The sequence below is a fragment of the Mytilus galloprovincialis genome, chromosome 8, assembly GCF_965363235.1.
Source record: "Mytilus galloprovincialis chromosome 8, xbMytGall1.hap1.1, whole genome shotgun sequence".
In the NCBI taxonomy this organism is placed as follows: Eukaryota; Metazoa; Mollusca; class Bivalvia; order Mytilida; family Mytilidae; genus Mytilus; species Mytilus galloprovincialis.
Window position 1 is genome coordinate 41,102,837 of NC_134845.1, and position 22,281 is coordinate 41,125,117.

The following is a 22,281-nucleotide window of genomic DNA, read 5'->3' on the forward strand; positions in this document are numbered from 1 at the left end:
CAAGATTGACTTTCTCGCTTGAGCAGGTACTGCGAAAGTGTGAAAAGCAATCGAATGAGATGACCAATGATAATCTGTTTATCGCTATCTTACCTATGGAAATTAACAACGGGCATGTGCTGAGAAAGGAATTTATCAGTTGGTAAGATCAAGAAAAATTTTGTATAATAGTGATAGGTAGAATTATTAATATTTTACTCATTGTTACTGAAAAATCCTAAATCTTTGTTAAATTTGTAATGAGCTGCTTGCAATTCTTTGACAAAGATTAACTTTAAAGGGGCACTAGCTACGAGATATATAAAAAATCTAAAGTTTGATTTTTTTTTGTTCAATCAATAATGAAAGTGAAATAGTAAAATAACAATTCGCTTTTTGCAGCCAAAAAGGTTCAATTTTGTCAAATTACGCTAAGAAACATTGAAAATTAGCTATTCACTTGCAAGTGAATGAGTCGACCTCTTTAAATCCGTATTCATGTGAACTTCAATTTAACCCCTATCTAGAGATTGACAATGCATGCATTGTACGTGTACTGGTTATTTAAAGAAAAAGAATGTCAACAATGAAAGTGAAACTACGGTAAATCATTTGATTACTAATTCGATGCATATAAAATCATTCTTATGCGGTTAAAAACAATGAGAAACATCTATTTTTATAAAACTGACCTATAAAAATCCTATTGCACGTGTTGGTTTAATCTATTCATATCTTTATTTATGTTTACATCGCTTATATGGTCATCTGAGTTCAAATCGGTGGTTAATTAGATGGCTTCTGGACTAAAACACACACGAAACGAACCTATATATTATCTACCCCATGCTCTGTAAACTGTTTATTTTAGACTTTTGATAGTTTGGATAAATGTTTTACATTGTTATAAATCAAATATGAGAATTTGATTCAAATCGGAGACCATGAATTTGACAGCTAGTACCCCGTTAAAAGACAAAAGAGTGGTTTTTTGAAAAATTATGATTACAGACTTAACAGTTGTCTGTGTTTGGCAAAGATACAAAAAGTTGCAAAAAATTTCTGCTTAATTTTTCAACAACAAGCAAAAAAACAAAAACAAAAACAACGATATTAAAAAACTTTAGCAAGAGAAATATAACCTCAATATTGGCCTCTGTTTTTATATGGGATGACAAAGGATTAAGCATCCCTCCCCAAAGATTCTTTATATGTACATATATAAAAAGACAATGTTAGGTTAGACAGCAACCAAAATATTAGTACACAAAGGATGTTCAACAATAGACAGGTGTCTGTGTTTACAGCATGTCAATCTCTAAATTGACGGTGGCAAATTAATTTCAATAAGACTCGATTTTAAAAGATAGTCTGACACTAAATTATCTAATGCCATTCTTGATAATACTTACTTGTGATAACACAGTCCTAGAGTATGTAGAATTCTATGGTCATTTGGTTCTATCTTAGCAGCAAGCTTAAAGTCATATAAAGCATTGATGTAATCCTTCCTCTCAAAATATAACAAGCCTCTATTGATCAGCACCTAAAAAACAATTAATTTATTTAAAAGCTGTTGCATTAAAAGCAGGTACCACAGTTGGTTGGCAGCTAAGCAGTTATCAGAAGGATATTTTAAAAAATTTCTATCCTTTTTTTATAAAGATGCTGGCAAGACAAGCTGACTTCACTTCTTTTGTTGCTCATTACTAGATATTTCCTTTCGTTAAATGAATTTGGTATATTTCATTACAAAAGCAGCAAACATTTCCAATTAATAAACAAATGAAAAATAGATGATTGGTTGAATGTTATAAAATCTTTATTCCAGTAGATATGTGAAGTGTTTTATATTCTATGGGCTCCTGTGTTATTTACTTGCATTTTGCCATTTGATTAGAGACTTTCCAATATTGAATTTTCCTCAGAGTTCAGTATTTTTTTTGTCTTTTTTTGTTTTTTTTAATTGGGAGTACACTTCTTTTGTCCATAATTGTTGTTTAACTTGAACCTTTTTTGAATATAGATTCATACACTATGAACAACTCAATAGTGCAACACTGGTAGAGTAGTAATAAGGATGGATACCAAAGTATGCTGCGGATGTCTTAAAATTTCATAAATCCAAACTATAAAATGTAGTTGTCTTTTTATAGTTTGGATCTTAAAAAGGTAGGAATAGATCTTGGAAGATAGAGCAATTAAGTCAGTTAGATAAGGGTTTTGATTGCGTTTCTTACAATATTTTCTCAAATATTGACAAGATGGCAAAAATTGTCCTTTTGTAATCTCATGTCTTTTATGATTTGCAGTACATATTTCTTTTAATTGTTTGTGGATTGATCTCCATGGTTCTCTTAAATAAATCAATTCTGTAGAAAGACAATCTATGTTTCAATTCTCCAAAATACCTTTCCAGTTAGTGATTAGAAAATTTCTGAAAATTATAATCACAATCAAGGCAATCCATGAAATTAATGTTACATTCTACCTACAACAAACCTGGCTACCACTACCCCCCTTAATAAGCTCACATTACAGTCTTATCATTTCTTGTATTGTAACCCATCACCATGATTAGAACATATTCACATGAAAACTCCCACTTAAAATTTTAAATTCTTAATGAACAATCTGAACACATTAAACATTTCTTGTCTTAGTAGTATACACTGTTTTATTGACACACCTGAAACCTTTTTCTAGTTTCCTCTTCAATTTCACTAGGAAGCTGTTTGAATATAACACTGTTACATAAAATACTTGTAACCGTTTAATACTAAAGCCAAAGAAATAAACAATTTCTCCTAAAGTCACAATATTTTAATACATTTGTAATAAATGGCCATTAAAACATAATCACTTTTATCATTTTTTATTCCATCATCAAATAAAGTTATACTTGAATAATAATTTTAAAATAAAAAAAAAATCTTCAAAAGCCATGCAGTTAAATCCCCCCCCCCCCCAAAAAATAAAATAAAAAATAACCCAATAAACCAAAGCTCATTTCTTGAATATTATAAATAGTAAACATGGCTGACAACTGACATTACCTTGAGTTGTAGATCAGCACCAAGTAGCAGAACAATACCGTAGTCTGTCAAAGCCTGAAAAGAGAAGTTAAGAAATTAAAAAGCCTTAAAAATAATTTCACGATTTATTGAAACAATTTTAAAAAAATCATAAAACTGACAAACATGTATGTAACAGACAAGTAGATGTCTTTTGTTCTAGATTTTTTAAGTGGATTGCTGTCACAATGTTGTTAACCTCACATCTGTGTTTATCAAAGGTCATATGGTTTATGAGAAATTGTAATTTTTAATTTTTTGAAAGATTCATGACTGCTTCAAAGTTATACAAGAGTGCACACGCTGAAATGTCTCGCCTTTTTTACTTTCCATTGATATTATGTCAATAGTCCTAAATATAAAGCTTTAAAACAACTATTACATCAATTTATAACATGATCCAAGAAAATGAGGTAAAGGTCAGATAAACCAAACTGGAAATACATGAACACCTTACAATCATTCCATACACCGAATATGCTTTAAACATGGTTGACCTATTGCATATTGAGGAAACAAACTAAACCAGGAAAACTTAACATTAATCAATGAACCATGAAAATGAGGCCAAGGTCATATTTTCTACATTTACTACAAACAACTATACTGGTACAAACCTTTTGCCAATCTTTTTTCTCCTGGTAACATACAGCCCTGTTGAAGTAAGCTAGAGCACACTGGCTATCTATACTGGTAGCAGTTGTCAAGTCTCTGATAGCTAGATCATAAGCTTTTATATGAAATTTCAAAGCCCCTCTGAAAAAAGACATTAAAAATAAACTGAAATGAAGACCAACAAACTGTCAAAGTGTACGAAGAGGGGGAGATAATTCATAGTAAACCCTTTTCTTTTAATAAGGGGCTACCTACACCATATATTGATGCAATGAGTCTTACAAAATGCCATGACATAGAATGAAATACCTCTGCTTGAAATCAACAAAAGTCTACATTTATAAAAATATAACAAAGAATTTTATAGAATTTGAATTATTACTTAATATATTGTCTGATTTTTCACTCTACCTGTACAAATATGCTCTAACACTTCGAGGCTGTAATTTGATAGCCTCATTACAGCTTAATATAGCTTTAGTGTAGTTCTTCTTCATCCCATAGTAACAAGCTCTACTTAGGTATGCCTGGAATATCTTAGGATTCTTGGCTAAAGCTTTGTTGAAGTCATGGATACCCTTGGATAATTGATTAAGCTTCATCCTGGTCACTCCCCTCTGATACAATGCCTGAAAAAAAAAAACAGTATTGAAGAAATATTGAAATGAAAGTTTGTGTTGCATAAATTGTTTTTTTCATTTCATTAATGTGTCCTGTGCAGCCAAGTGGTCTAAGTAGTGGAACTACTGTATCACTTATTTGCCTGTCAAAACTGAGGTTGTGAGTTTGAATCCCTCAAACATGGCAGCTACGCTCGCTCAACTCAACAATCTGAATTGACTAGGATTATCAGTTTTTCTTTGAAGGTTGTGGTTCTATCCATGTACTTCGTCTTCCTCCACCAATAAAAACTGACCGCAATATAGTGCAAAAAGTGGAATCGATCATTTCATTAATATCTTAAAATTCTGAAGATAAAGTTCCCCCTTTCTATATAATTGGTCAAATAACCTGCCCCTTAAACTGCCTTCCCTTTTATATGCTAGTCCTTGAAATTAAATTTCTAAAAGCAGTTCCAACAAATTCATACAAACAAAGTCTTGTAAAGGCTAAATAGAATTGGTATTACAGTTATATCAGAACTAGGGTCGGATACAGCATTGATCTACCGAGGGCTTGTAATACTTACATCAGGATAATTAGCATTGAGTCTAATAGCTTCAGAGAAAGCCTCTAGTGCTCTGATATATGTCTTTAATTCTATGTTACACATCCCTATCAAGAAATGAGCTTCTGCAGCTTCCTTTGGCCAGGGATCACCAGTTTTCCAAGGTTTCTGAAATTACAGGCAATGAAAAATATTAATTATATGTGCTGACATTGCATGTGTTTAATACCATCCCCCTCGTTTAATACATAACAATTTACAACAAGTCTGACAATACATAAAAAAACATTAAAAATCTGCAAGGATTCATATTCAAAAGATATTAATTTGAATTTTTCATTATTAAGTAGAAATTTTATGTCCTTATCAAAGTAGAAATTCATGCAATGTTTAATCCAAAAATTAATCATTAATGAACACTGGATCAGTGGATCTGAATACTACAAAGGGTTTTTTCTTCATCGGCTGGAAAATAATATGGGGAACTCACTATATTGGGATGAAGCAACACAAGTTTGAAATTGGTTAACAAAATCTTTAAAAAAAACAACAATATGTATCAATAAACAAAACAAGACAAACTAATATCAATAAAAACTATACTTTTATGTTGTTGATTGATTAGTCATCTTTTTTAATTTTTTTTTTACTGCAAGCACTTAAGCATGATAGTTAAACTGCCATTTATTTTTTTCAGTTGACAAACAGGACTTCTAATCATTAACTAAAACTATGCAAACAGGGATAAACCTCTAATACAGTGGTGGGGGAACTCAGCACAAACTATTATATAGTGCAGCATAATTTCTAAATGCTTTTAAAAAAACATCTAAAATGGGTAGCACCATTTTAAAGACAAAGACTTTTTTAAGCTTTCTCTTCCTCAGTGATTTACTAGGACTTGCTACCTAAACAAAAGGATGCATAAAGGATTGGACACACTTGACTATCATTAACATGATCATTAATCCTATTAAAAATCTTAAGAATGGACTAGGTTTAAGCCTATGGTTTTGCACTTCAGCCTAAATATATATGTTAGGCAAGAAGGTCATGATATAAATAAGTTTAAATATGTTGTTTTTTACATACGTGTAAATACACCTAATAAAACAAATTATAAAAAACAATCTAATAAATACTTAAAAAAGCACATCATTTACCTCAAAAGATGTTCAAAATATACACATGAATGCTTAGGCAAAATAAAAACTCATTATGTTTATATAAACTGGTTCTTTTTTCATTAATGACATAGATTTAGTTGTGTACTAATTCTGCAAATTGAAAAAAAAAAACAAAAGCTCCAACCGTTACAAACAAAGAATATTTGGCTTCTACAAAATCTTGGCCTTAAACTTACATTGAAATATAATTTTAAATCATTAAGATTATTTCTGTCCATACTAATCTTATTCACAGTTTGGAAAAAAATATATAAATACATCAAACAATGGAAAAAAATATATAAATACACCAAACAATGGAAAAAAACCTGAAAATATATTGTCACACAAAGTCTGATAAGAAGAACTTATCCCTAAAAAAGTATTTGAAAAAATACGTTCACAGTACTGTAGATTCAGAAATTATTTTGAGGTTTTTATACTGTACTTGTGAATAATGCAAGTGGGTGAGTATAGCAATAATAAGAAATTGCATTCTGATATGTGATACATTCATCTGTATGCAGGTTTTCCTAAAATTGCAATAATTTATCTCCCATTTTTGTCCCTTCTTCAAAAATTGCAATAATAAATGCACACAATAATTTCTGAATTTACAGTATTCAATTGTCAGACCTTATTGGCAAGTTATTATTTTTGCCTGCTTAGAAGCTTCACAAATTCCTTTAAACAATATGACTGCTAGAAAAGAACAAGGAAAATGAAGTTGTTTCTTTCAAACAGACGAAATATGATGTAAACATCAGTAAAAATTAAATGAAAGTACCTATCTGACAAATTAACAGTCAAATTAGACTTTCCCATAAATTTTCATGCAAAAAGCAAAAGACATATGTTTACTAGCCATTGTAACGATAAAGTAAAGATAGAGTATTATGAAGAATAAAGATTTAGAAACTGTAAAACGGTAACATGCTTAAATGCATCACATATATTCTTAGCATAATTATATAGTTCATATAACGAATCTTGATATACAGAATGAGAAAAGATATAGAAAAGCATTGTAAGCTTTACCAGACATTGTTTTATGTCATGATTTTTTCATCTAGAACCACATGCATTTCTTCAACGTCAATTTGAAGTCATGTGGTTGTCTTGGTCTTCCTATTCATTTTTTCTTATTTTTCAATACATAGATTTCAGTTTTTTTAAGGCAGATTGTTTAACATTTGTATTTTACGAAATTTATCATTATATACAATAGTATATCATTTGGTCAATTGTTCATTTTTTGAGGTTTTCTTGCACAGTTGTGATTGATGAGTAACTGTCTTTTGGCAATTTTTTTACCAATCTTGTACTCTAACTTTTTACGATTACAGTTCACTTTTATTACCATATCAAAATAACAGTTTACAGCACATCCGATTATTACACAATTGCTAAAAAAAAGGGGTTAATATCTGGTATTTTTTTCTATGATGCTTTGTTTTCTAAACAAATATTCTAAATGCAGAATCCCACCAGTTGCACCAATAAATGCATTCTATTTCAAGTTTCCAGTATATATGTCATAAAAATATCATGCTCTGCTCCCATAACCTCACTCTAATTTTAATCCTGACTAAACCATAATTCTATGTGCAAAATTGATGTGAAAGTTCTATTTTTTTATCAAAGGAAACGAAGCTTGTCATGCACCACTGAATTCCCTGCATCTCAATGCTAGAAATGTTTATATATTTGTATATAGTTGATACATTCCCAATTCTTACCATTTTCTCTAGCTTGACCTATTACAATTGTTGATAGGATATAAATAACATACAGTAAAATACACATACTACAATTTCAAACTTATATATTTGAATTCATCAAAGATTTTGAAACTACAAACCTAGCTTAGGCTTAGATAAACACTCTGTTAGTCCAAATACTGTAAACCAACTAATTTTTGCAAGCAATTTATTTTCTCGAGTAGTTAATTTTAAATATTTGATTTTTCCTTACTTTACTATATCATGTTAATTTGAGAATTTCTATATTAAAACGCTGCAAAATGAGCTAGAAATGCCTAAACGCAAAATAAAATATCTGCGAAAAATAAATTGGTTTACAGTAATGATTTTGACAGTCTCATCTGAGGTATGATAAATGCTCTTCTTGTAATGGATAACTAGACATTAATTGACTGTTAAGGAACATAAGTTAAATCAGGGTGTAGGTTTTCATTTTTGAATTGTTTCACATTTATTATCACAGGGCATTATGAAAATTTATTATAAGATTTGCTCATTGCTGTATGTTGACATGTTTTTAAAGAAGTATGTAATTGACCACTTTCGAGTTTGTCTGTCACTGGAAAAAAACTCATTAATTATGCAAGCCTTTATGACGTCATTTACAGTAGCTTTAAAAAAAACAATTCTTGGATGAACATCTGATTGGCAATCATATCACATCTCCTTATTCTATATTAAAGATATATTCCTTATTAAGATCTGTCTTTTAAAACAGGCTGGCTTTTTTAACCTCTTGAACCATCCTCATGGATATAATTGATATAGTCATTTATATTGACTTGCCAAAGGCACTTCTAAAATAAAAGTGGTTGGTTGTACCAGTTTTTACAATATTCCAATTCTCCTGACAGTATTACAGGCATTTTGGATTCAATTACTTGCAAATCTTCTAGTCAAGTTTTAAGTAAAATATAATATAAGAATAACATGATTTTGTCTAAATCAGACAAACACAGTAAACATGGTGTGGGTACAAATTTGTTAAAAAAAAAATAGTTTCATAGAAAAAGATTACATTTGCATGATACGTGTGCATGAAACATGTGCATGAGCCATATTTGCATGAGATATATGTGCATGAGATATAAGACTTAAGTACAGTGCCAATGCAAAGAGCATTAGATGTTTATACTGAATTACAATATCAGCTAACTAAGTTAGAGCTTCTCTTTACATGAATAATAAGTCCTCTTTGAAGGAAATTATCGTAGTTTTCTATTCAATAGAAATATGGTTAAGAATTCTAATTCTTATTCAATTATAGAATTACCTATTCAAATGCTTGCCCTCAAAAGTCAAAGTGTATAACCATTATTTTGAATATTTTTCACTCCATCTCCCTTCCCCAACCCCAACCAAAAAATTAAATTAATGAACTGTCCCTTCAATCTTTTTCTGGAAAATGAGCATGAATGTTTGTCAATAAATATCAGCAATTTTACAAAAATTAAAATTTCACTAATCAACAGAGTATATGTTTATATATATATTGTCATTAAAACAGCTGCTGAAAGGTTTTATTAGTACCAGTCATTACTTACTCTATCAATAAAAGACTGTACAGAAAATTTCAACAATAATCATAAAATCAAATTAACTTCAAAGATGTGTAAAAACATGGCAGAGTATATTTTCAAATTCTCATTTCTCATTTTTTAAATTACAACCTGATCTCAATTTTTACATTATTGTGAACATATCTCAAACATCTAAGAAAGATTGAATTTAACATTGGATCAACCTCTTTTTAAAATCGATGTGAATAACTTTCAAAATATACTTCAAAAGCATCCTTTTTAAATATGATTCTATATGTTAACACTATTTGACAATCTTTTAAACAATACAATATGCCAACACTTTTATAGGTCCAATATGAAACATTTTAATATCTAGTTATAATCTATCAAAACATAAACTTACATATAGTTCCAATGCTTTATTGAAACTTTCTATAGCCTTTAAGAATTCCTTGGCCTTCATCTGTGTTTTACCAAGTAACATAAACATAGAGGGAACTGGCTGGACACGTGTGGCTGCTTCTAAGGCATCTATTGCCTGTCAAAATAAAATGGTCAAATTTAAACAAAGAAGAATGTGTCCAAAGTACACAGATGCCCACTACAACCTTGACCAAAAACTTTAATCTGAATGGACACACAGACGAACGGAGGGACGACAGAGCCACAGACCAGAAAACATAGTGCCCCTCTACTATCGTAGGTGGGGCATAAAAACCATTACAAACATAGACTGTACTTACCTTACACTGTGGAGCCTCTAAGATCACCTCTGGTTTTAGGTTTGGTATGTGTTAGATCACCTCTGGTTTTAGGTTTGGTATGTGTTAGATCACCTCTGGTTTTAGGTTGGGTATGTGTTAGATCACCTCTGGTTTTAGGTTGGGTATGTGTTAGATCACCTCTGGTTTTAGGTTGGGTATGTGTTAGATCACCTCTGGTTTTAGGTTGGGTATGTGTTAGATCACCTCTGGTTTTAGGTTGGGTATGTGTTAGATCACCTCTGGTTTTAGGTTTGGTATGTGTTAGATCACCTCTGGTTTTAGGTTGGGTATGTGTTAGATCACCTCTGGTTTTAGGTTGGGTATGTGTTAGATCACCTCTGGTTTTAGGTTGGGTATGTGTTAGATCACCTCTGGTTTTAGGTTTGATATGAGTTAGATCACCTCTGGTTTTAGGTTGGGTATGTGTTAGATCACCTCTGGTTTTAGGTTTGGTATGTGTTAGATCACCTCTGGTTTTAGGTTTGGTACGTGTTAGATCACCTCTGGTTTTAGGTTGGGTATGTGTTAGATCACCTCTGGTTTTAGGTTTGATATGAGTTAGATCACCTCTGGTTTTAGGTTGGGTATGTGTTAGATCACCTCTGGTTTTAGGTTTGGTATGTGTTAGATCACCTCTGGTTTTAGGTTTGGTATGTGTTAGATCACCTCTGGTTTTAGGTTGGGTATGTGTTAGATCACCTCTGGTTTTAGGTTGGGTATGTGTTAGATCACCTCTGGTTTTAGGTTGGGTATGTGTTAGATCACCTCTGGTTTTAGGTTGGGTATGTGTTAGATCACCTCTGGTTTTAGGTTGGGTATGTGTTAGATCACCTCTGGTTTTAGGTTGGGTATGTGTTAGATCACCTCTGGTTTTAGGTTTGGTATGTGTTAGATCACCTCTGGTTTTAGGTTTGGTATGTGTTAGATCACCTCTGGTTTTAGGTTTGATATGAGTTAGATCACCTCTGGTTTTAGGTTTGGTATGTGTTAGATCACCTCTGGTTTTAGGTTTGGTATGTGTTAGATCACCTCTGGTTTTAGGTTGGGTATGTGTTAGATCACCTCTGGTTTTAGGTTGGGTATGTGTTGTGTAGATCACCTCTGGTTTTAGGTTTGGTATGTGTTAGATCACCTCTGGTTTTAGGTTTGGTATGTCTTAAATCACCTCTGGTTTTAGGTTGGGTATGTGTTAGATCACCTCTGGTTTTAGGTTTGCTATGTGTTAGATCACCTCTGGTTTTAGGTTTGGTATGTGTTAGATCACCTCTGGTTTTAGGTTTGGTATGTGTTTTCTGTGGAACCCTAAGATCACCTCTGGTTTTAGGTTGGGTATGTGTTAGATCACCTCTGGTTTTAGGTTGGGTATGTGTTAGATCACCTCTGGTTTAAGGTTTGGTATGTGTTAGATCACCTCTGGTTTTAGGTTTGGTATGTGTTTTCTGTGGAACCCTAAGATCACCTCTGGTTTTAGGTTTGGTATGTGTTTTCTATGTCATGTGTTGTGTACTGTTGTTTGTCTTTTGGTCTTGTCTTTTGGTCTTTTCTTTCTTTGCAATGGTGTGGTCAGTTTATATTTGATTTATGAGTTTGAATGTACCTTTGGTATATTTCACCTCTTTTGCACACAAACATAAATTGTACTGAAACTGCTTGCTTGCTGCTTCATACACAGTGTTTTTAAACCATCTGAATTACTAACCAATTCATATTTTGATTTAAAAATTTGTTTACGAATAACATTCATGATTCTCAATTTGTTGACAAAAAAACAACTTGACTATGATACAAATTTTTCTTATTGAAATCTCACCTTGTTGTAATTTTTCAAGAATGACTGAACCACTGCTTGTTGTGTTGGCATCTGTCCTAATGAAGAATCGGTACTTAGTTCTGAAGCATGTCTGCAAAATCAATCAAATCAAATTTATTTTAATAGTCTCATTATATTAAAAAAAAAAAATAATCAAAATAAGTTTCTGAAATCAAAATACTATCAAAAAATATGTGTTGCTCAACAAATCAGTTTCAGTTGAGTGTTTGTAAAAAGTGCACTGATAAAAGATAATCTGAAAATATGTATTTAGACAATAACTAACTTTAAAAGTGGTCCAATATTGAAAAAATATAACACGATTGAAAGAACTCTATATTTTTCTTCCTTGTTCTTACTTCCTTTTAATGCAACTTCATTCACAATGCCATAAAACAATGATTGCATGTATAATGTCAAAGGAGTGAAATAACAGAATTTCTTTCACATGTGATAAATTATAATTTTTTATTTGACTGTGAAACCAATGTTGTTATTATTTTTATAACTGAAGGGGCAACTGTATCAGACAAGCAAAATTTCTGCAAATATTTTCACAGAGGTAGAAAAATGCATAAAACACTAGTGAGTAACTGTTTCACACTATATAACAAGAGAATAAATATGTTTAAACTGACATATACTTAGGATACAGATTTTGAAACAGAAAAAGTAAAAGTTACATAAAACATTTAAACAGACTGCTCCAACATTTTATAAAAACAAATAAATTCTATGTAAGAAATGTGACACTTTTAAATTTAACAGATCAACATTTTTAAAAGTAAATCTACGTTACAAAAACATTAAGGTAACACTTCAGTCTGAATAAAGCCAGGCCCTACTGTTCACAAACGCAAGTGGATAGTGGGGTGGATTTTTCATCAAACTGGTAAAATTTGAGTTGCATAATATATTGATAATAGATATATACTCAAGTATTCTGAAATAAGAAATCAGTAAAGACAAACAAGCATTAGCTAACGGTTTAGGAGTAAGAAATAATTAATAATTTATAGAAGGAAGTAAGAAGGTTGTGATTATACAAGTTTATAATACATTGTTAATATAACAGTGTTACTGATAATAATTTTAGAATGTGCAGAGGACTTGCCTATAGATGCTATGAAATAGTAGTAAAATATATTAGTATTTCTGTAATTCAGACAAGAGTTCTTTTGCATCTGAGTATCAATGATTGGCATATAAGCAGATTTGAAGAAGTTTTCAGTATATATTCTTTTCAGTTTGAGAATTAAAGATGCAATGTTCAAAATAAATATTGTCACTGTTCAAGATATTTTATTTCAAATTTCATCTTCTTGAGATGAAAAAAATGGAATTATTTTTTTATCTTACAATATATGTAGAGTAATTGAATTCAAATTTATCTCTTTGCCTAGAAATTTAACTAATTGAACAAGCCAAAAAGTTCATTATATAATTTAGAAGGAACTATTATTTTGAACACAGCCTATTTTTAGAATATATCCCATAGATCCTTGCAGAGTTCACAATCTTACATCATTACATCTTGACTCCTAAGAAAAATTATACAAATTTATTCATTTCAAATCCTTTTTTTTTTGCAAAATTGTATGCATTATACTCATTAAACCTAAAAGGTAAAAGGGCATCAAAAACGTGAAAAGAAGGAAAAATAACAACTTTTGGCCATTGTTTCTTAAAATCAAATAGAGTGCTGTAGCAATTTGTTATGGTAGGGTAAGGATAATTAAAGCTGAAATATTAAAATTATCATTAGTTAACCAAACATGTGCAATTTGAATATTGTAAATTAATGTCAAAACTGTGATAATTTATGGACAACTGGTGCTTTAGGAAATTACCCTCTAAGCATATTTATCACTCTCAATTCTTTTTGTCGATCTTGGCCATATACAAACATCCTAAGAACACAGCCAATTATATGATGAAATAGTCGAATAGTTATAAAACAAATACAAAGAACACCTCTAATACACATATAAAAATCTAGATTTAGTCACCCATAATCCCAAGCCTATTCAAATGACATACTTTGTTGGAGTTATATATTCCCCCACAATTCTACATACAATGTTCTTACTAAAATTCTATTACATCTATCTTTAATAAAAACTATCTAAAAAGCCAACATATAACTGTATCTGGTTTTCTTAAAGGGAAAATTCACGATTTTTTACTTATGGTTTAAATATGTTCATTATGACATAATATATATATTCACAAAGTTTTATCGCTATATGTGCAGTAATAAAGGAGAAATTCAATAATTAATGAAAAAATATCAACTACTTCCTGTAGGTCGTGACGTTTTCTCCTGATTTTTGCATGCCGGGATTTAAAATACAATCATTAAAAGTCTTGGTTTTTAATCATATTTTAACGTAATCGTAAGCGCGCCGATGACTTATGCTTTATCTAATAACCATCCGATAATAAGAAGATAAAACGCACAGACGTTCAATTGTACTCATTCTTGAGATAAATTATCTATGTTAAACGTATATATTCGAATTATTTTTGTAGACAACACAAAAAGTTATAAATTTATTTTTAATAAATGCATTTTCGGACTGATAAGGTGAACAAATTAAAGTACAATAATCTGTAAAGACAATATGTTGGTGTACTATTATTGACCTTTTACTATCTCTGCTATGGCTAGGTTTATACGATGTGTGTATTCACGGTTCTGTGGCAATACTCGTAGATGGCTTGTTGAAAGGTAAATTGTTATTTGCACTTCGGTATTTAACCACGCCTCTAGGGCACACCTTGCCAGGTGTGACTGTCTATTCGGATCAGTGGTAGCATTTAATACACACATTAAAAATACATATTCAAGTTGGTGACAAATAAAAATTGGTCGCCGTGGAATTATTTAATTATATTTGGTGCTATTATTTATTTGAATTCAAATAAGTTAATTTACTAAGAAATACACAATTTTCGGTTAAAGACGGGAAACTTAATTCATATGTCAGAATGAAATGATATACAAGTCTTGTCCTAGATTTATGTCTCATAAAAAAGGGGGACTTAGAAATTAGAAATAGCTTTACTAAATCATTTTTATTTGTCTTTATTAGGCGAAAAAATGTACGAGAACACTTACATTTAGACTTTTGAAAGCCATGTATTAATTAATATATGAAACTATCTGAAGATAACTCTACCGAAGCGGAATATAATATGTACGAATAAAGAAAAAAATATTTTTGTAATGGAATCGAAAAATTACGAATAGATATTCTTTTCAAGTGTGATAAACATCAACCAAATTTATTCATAATGGGGAACGTCCTTATTAAAATCTGAGACAACTATAATAATCGTCGTCTCCCAACGTATATATATACTTAAATAACTATTTGATCAACGATGTTTAAAATTAAAAGACAACGAATTTAATGTTATCTTTCCCTATTTTTGAATGTTATTATAAGTCTGTTCAACTTGCAAGAATACCCCTAAAGCGGACAAATATCCGACAAGCAGTTTATTCTTTAAATTGCTGTCATTGAATATCAAGAAAGAAAATAAATCCCGAAATTGATACTCAATAGTTTTCCTAGAAAATATTCACATTCCTTGGGGATTATTAGTGTACGTCCAGTTGCATATATTTTACATGAATGTTGGAACAATTGTGATGATGACGAATTTCGTCCTTTATTCGAGAACAATTTAATTAATATATAAATCTGTGAGTTTACTATGTTCTTAACTTCGATGAACCAAAGCAAGTTATAAATTGACCTGTATTTAAATCAAATTGTTTCTTTTTTTTCTTCTTCTTCCTTTGGTATACAATAGTCTATCGAATTCGTTGATTACATACTGTTGGCATACATGGACTAGTCTATTTACAAAACTTTTACCACAATTTACACAAAATGTATGTTTCTTTCTTATGTTCAATGTATACATGTATACATAGAATGAAATTCAAAACAGTGTAGCTATGGCCATTGATTGACACATTAAAATCATCCATTGACTGGGACAATTTAGGTGAACGTTTGTATGTAACGACCAATGCTCACTATGTACTTTTTAAAGACATTTAAACTATGGGGTCACCAAAGGTTCTCAACACCTAAATAAAGTAATTCGAAAAATTAATCAGAAATAACACGATATTTTGATTTATATCAATTATATAAATCAAAACACAAAGGTTATTCCTGATTAATTTTTCGAATTATTTTATAATTAAAGGCGTTAAGAAACCTTTGGTGACCCCACAGTTTAAATGTCTATCGTAGGTACGTCGTGAACAGTGGTCGTTACAGACAAACGTTCGCGTAAATTGTCCCAGTCAATGGATGATTTTAATGTGTCAATCAATGGCCACAGCTACACTGTTTTGCATTTCATTCTATTTTAAATTGCGCTACTGACTATGGTTCCGTAACTTTCTACCAGGCGTATGTATACACGAATCGTCGACAAGTGCGCACATTTTTTTAGATCAATAATTCTGGTATGTTCCAATCTGTCCTAAACTATTGACAACGAGTATATATTACATTTTCCCAAATTAACCCTTGGAAAAATATGTAAATAGATTTGTATTTCTTCAATTATTTTTTTTTGTATTATTTTTTTTTATAAATAATATTCTTTACACCAGAAATGTTATTTATAAACAAGCGTATGAGTTCAGTAATGACTAGTATATTATATCACTTTCGGACACGCAAGACAAAAATGTATATTATACATGCACCTGATAGTTCAAAATGGAAAGTTATAAGTAACGGTCGTGTACACTGATCAATACCTACAGAAGTGAAACGATGCATGAACTTGCAAGCCCGCCGGACAGGAAATCGATTGAATACCTGGACGTGTCACCTTACACCCCTTCCAATACCTTTGGGAGTAATACCTTTAGCCATGCTGGTGATCAGATAAGGGAAGATCCGAATTTATTTAAATAAAGTTTATTACTTGAAAGAATTATGAACGAATTAGATTTTCGAAAACAATTTCCACGGAACACTTATTTATCATTTTATGATTTGAACTTTGACTTTTTAACTAATTACAATATTATCAGTTTAAAAATAACAGACTATATGGTTATTTAAAAATATAAGACCATTTTCCGTATCAAGTTAGTCAGTCAGATAAAACAACCGTACGATTGACAAGATATCGACACGCAATTACGACTACATCGTTTACTGTAGTTTTGTTCCTTTGTGGTTTATTGACATATCGGGATTTTTCATCGGAGAAGGTGACAAGATGGCAGAGAGTAGAGAACTGATACTCAAAATTTGAAATCGATGGTGATCTCTTATTTAGCGGAATAAAACTTTAATATCTATAAATTTGAGCATTTTTATACAGAATGGACATAATATCAATTTTTGATTTTTTTGCGAAGTTTCCCTTTAATCTATATATAACTAGTAAGCTGCCTATATCAATATAGAGGAGGTATATCCTTAAATTCCCACTTGACCTCTATTCTATAAATAACTTCATACAATCCCTTCATTACCTGACACAGAAAGCTGCTAGTTCCAAATTACCCATCTCTAACACTAGTTGTCCCTGCAACATAAACAATGAAATTAAGTAAGTTTGTCGAAAAATGCATGTGTTTGTCTTCACATATACATCTTGAACGCTCTACATTCTATTTAAAGAATGACTGTAATATTTTGTCTGTCTATAAAGAAATAACATAAAAAATGTGGTGCACACTGAATAACAAGCGTAGCATACTTTTTGTGTTTTTTCGAATGAACAGAAAAAATATTACATTCATTCCTCTTAATTTAACTCTTAATTCCATTTTAAACCGGAATAAACCCTGAAAATATTTTAATGATGTCAGGATCACATGACTAAATTAGGTCTATGAGCTGATAGACGAAATAATGTCAGCCAATTAGAAGACATGTTACATCCTTCATAATAAGTTTTTCACAATCGCATTATTTAATTTTAATTGTATTGTCTATTTATTGCTGAATTTCTCACTTTGCTTGAAATATAAGCTGAGAAATTACAAGCAGGATTACAAATGTATAATCTTACATTTTTGGTGAGAACAGGCCTTGAAGGCATAACACTTTGCTCAGTGCTCTGAGCACAAAAATCATGCTCGAAACATTAAATCCAGCAATTTGATTGGTTGATTTTCGAGTCGAAGTACAAAAATCATGCTCAAGTTTTATGACTGTGAGGCCTGAGCTTCCAGAAATAACAAGTTCTAGTAGTTAAATATATATACCAATGTGAAAATGTTACATATAATTGTGATCAACTTAAATGTCAATAGCTGAGACAAGTTATTTTTTATCAAATGTAAACAATGTGATACTTTATACCAGTACATAATCAGTTATGTTGAAAATATTACATTAAGTGTACCAGTCTAATTGTATCCCACTTGTACTTATCCTACTTACCCTATACATGTAGTAATGGTGTACATCTGGTCTCAAGTGGATAGCTTTAGTAAAATCACTCAAAGCTTGTTTCAACTGAAAGAAAAATGGACAATCAATTTACTGTAAAAAAAACCAACATCAATTTGAAATAAAATGTCACTACACATAAATGGAACCATAATAAAAAAAAATATACAACACATAACAAACAAAGTTAAAAGAACTAATTTCTATATAATGTTTCATGGGTAAACAATAAATTATGTTTTAAGACTAATGATTCCTTATAAAATCCTATTAGTTAAAGTGTATTTGAAATGCTGTCAGATTTTTCTTATTGTCAAGTAATAGAACGACTCCCCTCATAAAATGACAACCATTGTTTAAGACAAACTGTTGGAGGAAGCCAGATTGCCTGGAGAGAACAACCATCCTTCAGCAGGAGCACTGACAATACTAGTCAAACACACCTTCAAAGTTTAGGGTTTCCTGGAGAGAACAACCACCCTTCAGTAGGAGCACTGACAATACTAGTCAAACACACCTTCAAAGTTTATGGTTGCCTGGAGAGAACAACCACCCTTCAGTAGGAGCACTGACAATGCTAGTCAAACACACCTTCAAAATTTAGGGTTTCCTGGAGAGAACAACCACCCTTCAGTAGGAGCACTGACAATACTAGTCAAACACACCTTCAAAGTTTAGGGTTTCCTAGAGAGAACAACCACCCTTCAGTAGGAGCACTGACAATACTAGTCAAACACACCTTCAAAGTTTAGGGTTTCCTGGAGAGAACAACCACCCTTCAGCAGGAGCACTGACAATACAAGTCAAACACACCTTCAAAGTTTAGGGTTTCCTGGAGAGAACAACCACCCTTCAGTAGGAGCACTGACAATACTAGTCAAACACACCTTCAAAGTTTAGGGTTTCCTGGAGAGAACAACCACCCTTCAGTAGGAGCACTGACAATACTAGTCAAACACACCTTCAAAGTTTAGGGTTTCCTGGAGAGAACAACCACCCTTCAGTAGGAGCACTGACAATACTAGTCAAACACACCTTCAAAGTTTAGGGTTTCCTGGAGAGAACAACCACCCTACAGTAGGAGCAATGACAATACTAGTCAAACACACCTTCAAAGTTTAGGGTTTCCTGGAGAGAACAACCACCCTTCAGTAGGAGCACTGACAATACTAGTCAAACACACCTTCAAAGTTTAGGGTTTCCTGGAGAGAACAACCACCCTTCAGCAGGAGCACTGACAATACTAGTCAAACACACCTTCAAAGTTTTAGAGTTTCCTGGAGAGAACAACCACTCTTCAGCAGGAGTACTGACAATACTAGTCAAACACACCTTCAAAGTTAAGGGTTTCCTGGAGAGAACAACCACCCTTCAGCAGGAGCACTGACAATACTAGTCAAACACACCTTCAAAGTTTAGGGTTTTCTGGAGAGAACAACCACCCTTCAGCAGAAGCACTGACAATACTAGTCAAACACACCTTCAAAGTTTAGGGTTTCCTGGGGAGTACAACCACCCTTCAGTAGGAGCACTGACAATACTAGTCAAACACACCTTCAAAGTTTAGGGTTTCCTGGAGAGAACAACCACCCTTCAGTAGGAGCACTGACAATACTAGTCAAACACACCTTCAAAGTTTAGGGTTCCAAACTCACAACCTTAGTGTTGACAGGCTAGTGATACAGTAGAACACCTTGGACCACTGGGCCAATAATGACATACCCGCCAACTGTCACTATTTGCGGGGGATTTCCCCCATGGAGGGTCCCAAGTGGAAAATTTGTAAGAGCAATTTTGTCCATTATTTTAAAGAAAACAATTCATTTAACAATGGCTATGAGCTTGTTAAAGCAGGAAGAAACCAAAAAAAAAACACATTGAAATATATTTGCAGGCCCCTTTGAAGGTTTTGTAGGACTATAAGAACCATCTTTCACGTAAAACCCCCATGGGCATTTTGAAAAGTTGGCAGGTATGTAATGACCTATAATAAACTGACTTACTTCATGTATTTTGTGATAAGCTTCACCTCGACATACATAAGCTCTGACATATGTAGGATCTACTTTGATGGCAGCAGTAAATTTCTTTATAGCTCTGAAATTTCATAGATAAACATTTCAACATACAGGAAAAAAAACATCTTAATTTATCAAAACCGGAACTATGTATCAAACATTTTAACATACAGGAAAAAACTGTTACAATATCTAAACCAGAACTGTGTATCTGTAAACAACGCTTGATTTGAAAAAAATGTTTAAAAAAAAAAACCCATTTACTATTGAAATGATAATTGTTCAGTAAAATTTCATATGAATAGCTATATGATTTTGATAAATTTCTTATAATAATAACAACAGAACAATGCTTTACAAATTCACACATGCATACATTATTCCTTTTGATATAAGATCAAACATCCAACTTTTAATACAATTGAAGACTTTCTCAACAGATTATGTTTTAAATCATTAATTTAAAAACAATGGTCTAAGAGAATGTCATGGCTAACAAAATGAAAACACATGTATAAACTAGTTTCAGTTTATCACTTGTTTAATTCTTATGCGTGTGCAATAGTTATAAGAGAAGATAAAAGAAGTATTGTACTCTCAAACCTGTGGTAATTTTCATAATGATTCATAAATATTAGACCAAGGTTAACATGAGCACAGGCCACATCCTTTCGTAACTTCAGTACACTCTCAAAGTCAGGGATAGCATCTTCATATCTGAAAAACAAAGGAAATATCATGAGCACAGGCCACATCCTTCCTTAACGTCAGTACACTCTCAAAGTCAGGGATAGCATCTTCATATCTGAAAAACAAAGAAAATATCATGAGCACAGGCCACATCCTTCCTTAACTTCAGTACACTCTCGAAGTCAGGGATAGCATCTTCATATCTGAAAAACAAAGAAATATCATGAGCACAGGCCACATCCTTCCGTAACTTCAGTACACTCTCAAAGTCAGGGATAGCATCTTCATATCTGAAAAACAAAGAAATATCATGAGCACAGGCCACATCCTTCCGTAACTTCAGTACACTCTCAAAGTCAGGGATAGCATCTTCATATCTGAAAAACAAAGAAATATCATGAGCACAGGCCACATCCTTCTGTAACTTCAGTACACTCTCAAAGTCAGGGATAGCATCTTCATATCTGAAAAACAAAGAAAATATCATGAGCACAGGCCACATCCTTCCTTAACGTCAGTACACTCTCAAAGTCAGGAATAGCATCTTCATATCTGAAAAACAAAGAAAGTATCATGAGCACAGGCCACATCCTTCCTTAACTTCAGTATACTCTTAAAGTCAGGGATAGCATCTTCATATCTAAAAACAAAGAAAATATCATGAGCACAGGCCACATCCTTTCTTAACGTCAATACACTCTTAAAGTCAGGGGTAGCATCATCATATCTGAAACACAAAGTAAATATATTGGATATTGGATTTTTTTTTTAATTATAAGACATTGCCTACCATAATTTATACAAAAGTTTCTAATATTTACCCCAGTAAACACAATTTTTAAAATAGCCTACTGCTAGCAAACAAATTAAGAGCTCTGGATTGTTGTAGTTAAAACAGCAACATTCTTTTTGTAAACACAAACCCAAGTACACACAAAACACTATAGTGAATTGCAGCTGCTTACATCTACCACCTTTGTACTCTGGAAGATAGTTGTCTCATCAACTTGCATACCACACCTCCTTATTCTTATATTACATGAAAAACAATGCAATACTACAAAATAACCAATACAATGGAATCATTTATTTTCATGCACACTTGAAAATTTGTTGCTTTTGACAAATTCATCATAAAACCCTGTAGTAATTTGATTTGTTTAAGACACTTGTATTTGTGATTCACATTTACCCACAAAAATCATAAAAATCAGTATTGGAGGAATAATAACAATTTCATATTGTTTTTAAGGATCTTGTTTAAT

At 31.9% G+C, this 22,281-nt stretch overlaps 1 protein-coding gene across 10 annotated transcripts in view; it reads right to left on the reverse strand.

Moving 5' to 3' along the window:
- LOC143041936 (uncharacterized) overlaps nt 1-22,281 on the reverse strand; it is a 73,320-nt gene that overhangs the window by 6,960 nt on the left and 44,079 nt on the right. For 4 of the 10 annotated variants that reach the window (XM_076214095.1, XM_076214100.1, XM_076214094.1 and 1 more), the window contains 13 exons: nt 20,930-21,043; nt 20,312-20,405; nt 18,300-18,374; nt 17,384-17,436; nt 13,713-13,772; nt 11,863-11,953; nt 9,692-9,826; nt 7,742-7,759; nt 4,858-5,004; nt 4,080-4,297; nt 3,671-3,809; nt 3,036-3,089; nt 1,392-1,525 (listed from right to left, as the gene is read on the reverse strand). In XM_076214095.1, the coding sequence (XP_076070210.1) occupies nt 1,392-1,525; nt 3,036-3,089; nt 3,671-3,809; nt 4,080-4,297; nt 4,858-5,004; nt 7,742-7,759; nt 9,692-9,826; nt 11,863-11,953; nt 13,713-13,772; nt 17,384-17,436; nt 18,300-18,374; nt 20,312-20,405; nt 20,930-21,043 (1,332 nt within the window). Of the gene's footprint in view, nt 1-1,391; nt 1,526-3,035; nt 3,090-3,670; nt 3,810-4,079; nt 4,298-4,857; nt 5,005-7,741; nt 7,760-9,691; nt 9,827-11,862; nt 11,954-13,385; nt 13,404-13,712; nt 13,773-17,383; nt 17,437-18,299; nt 18,375-20,311; nt 20,406-20,929; nt 21,044-22,281 lie in introns of all 10 variants that reach the window. The other 6 variants (XM_076214101.1, XM_076214098.1, XM_076214102.1 and 3 more) reach the window with 4 other exon arrangements.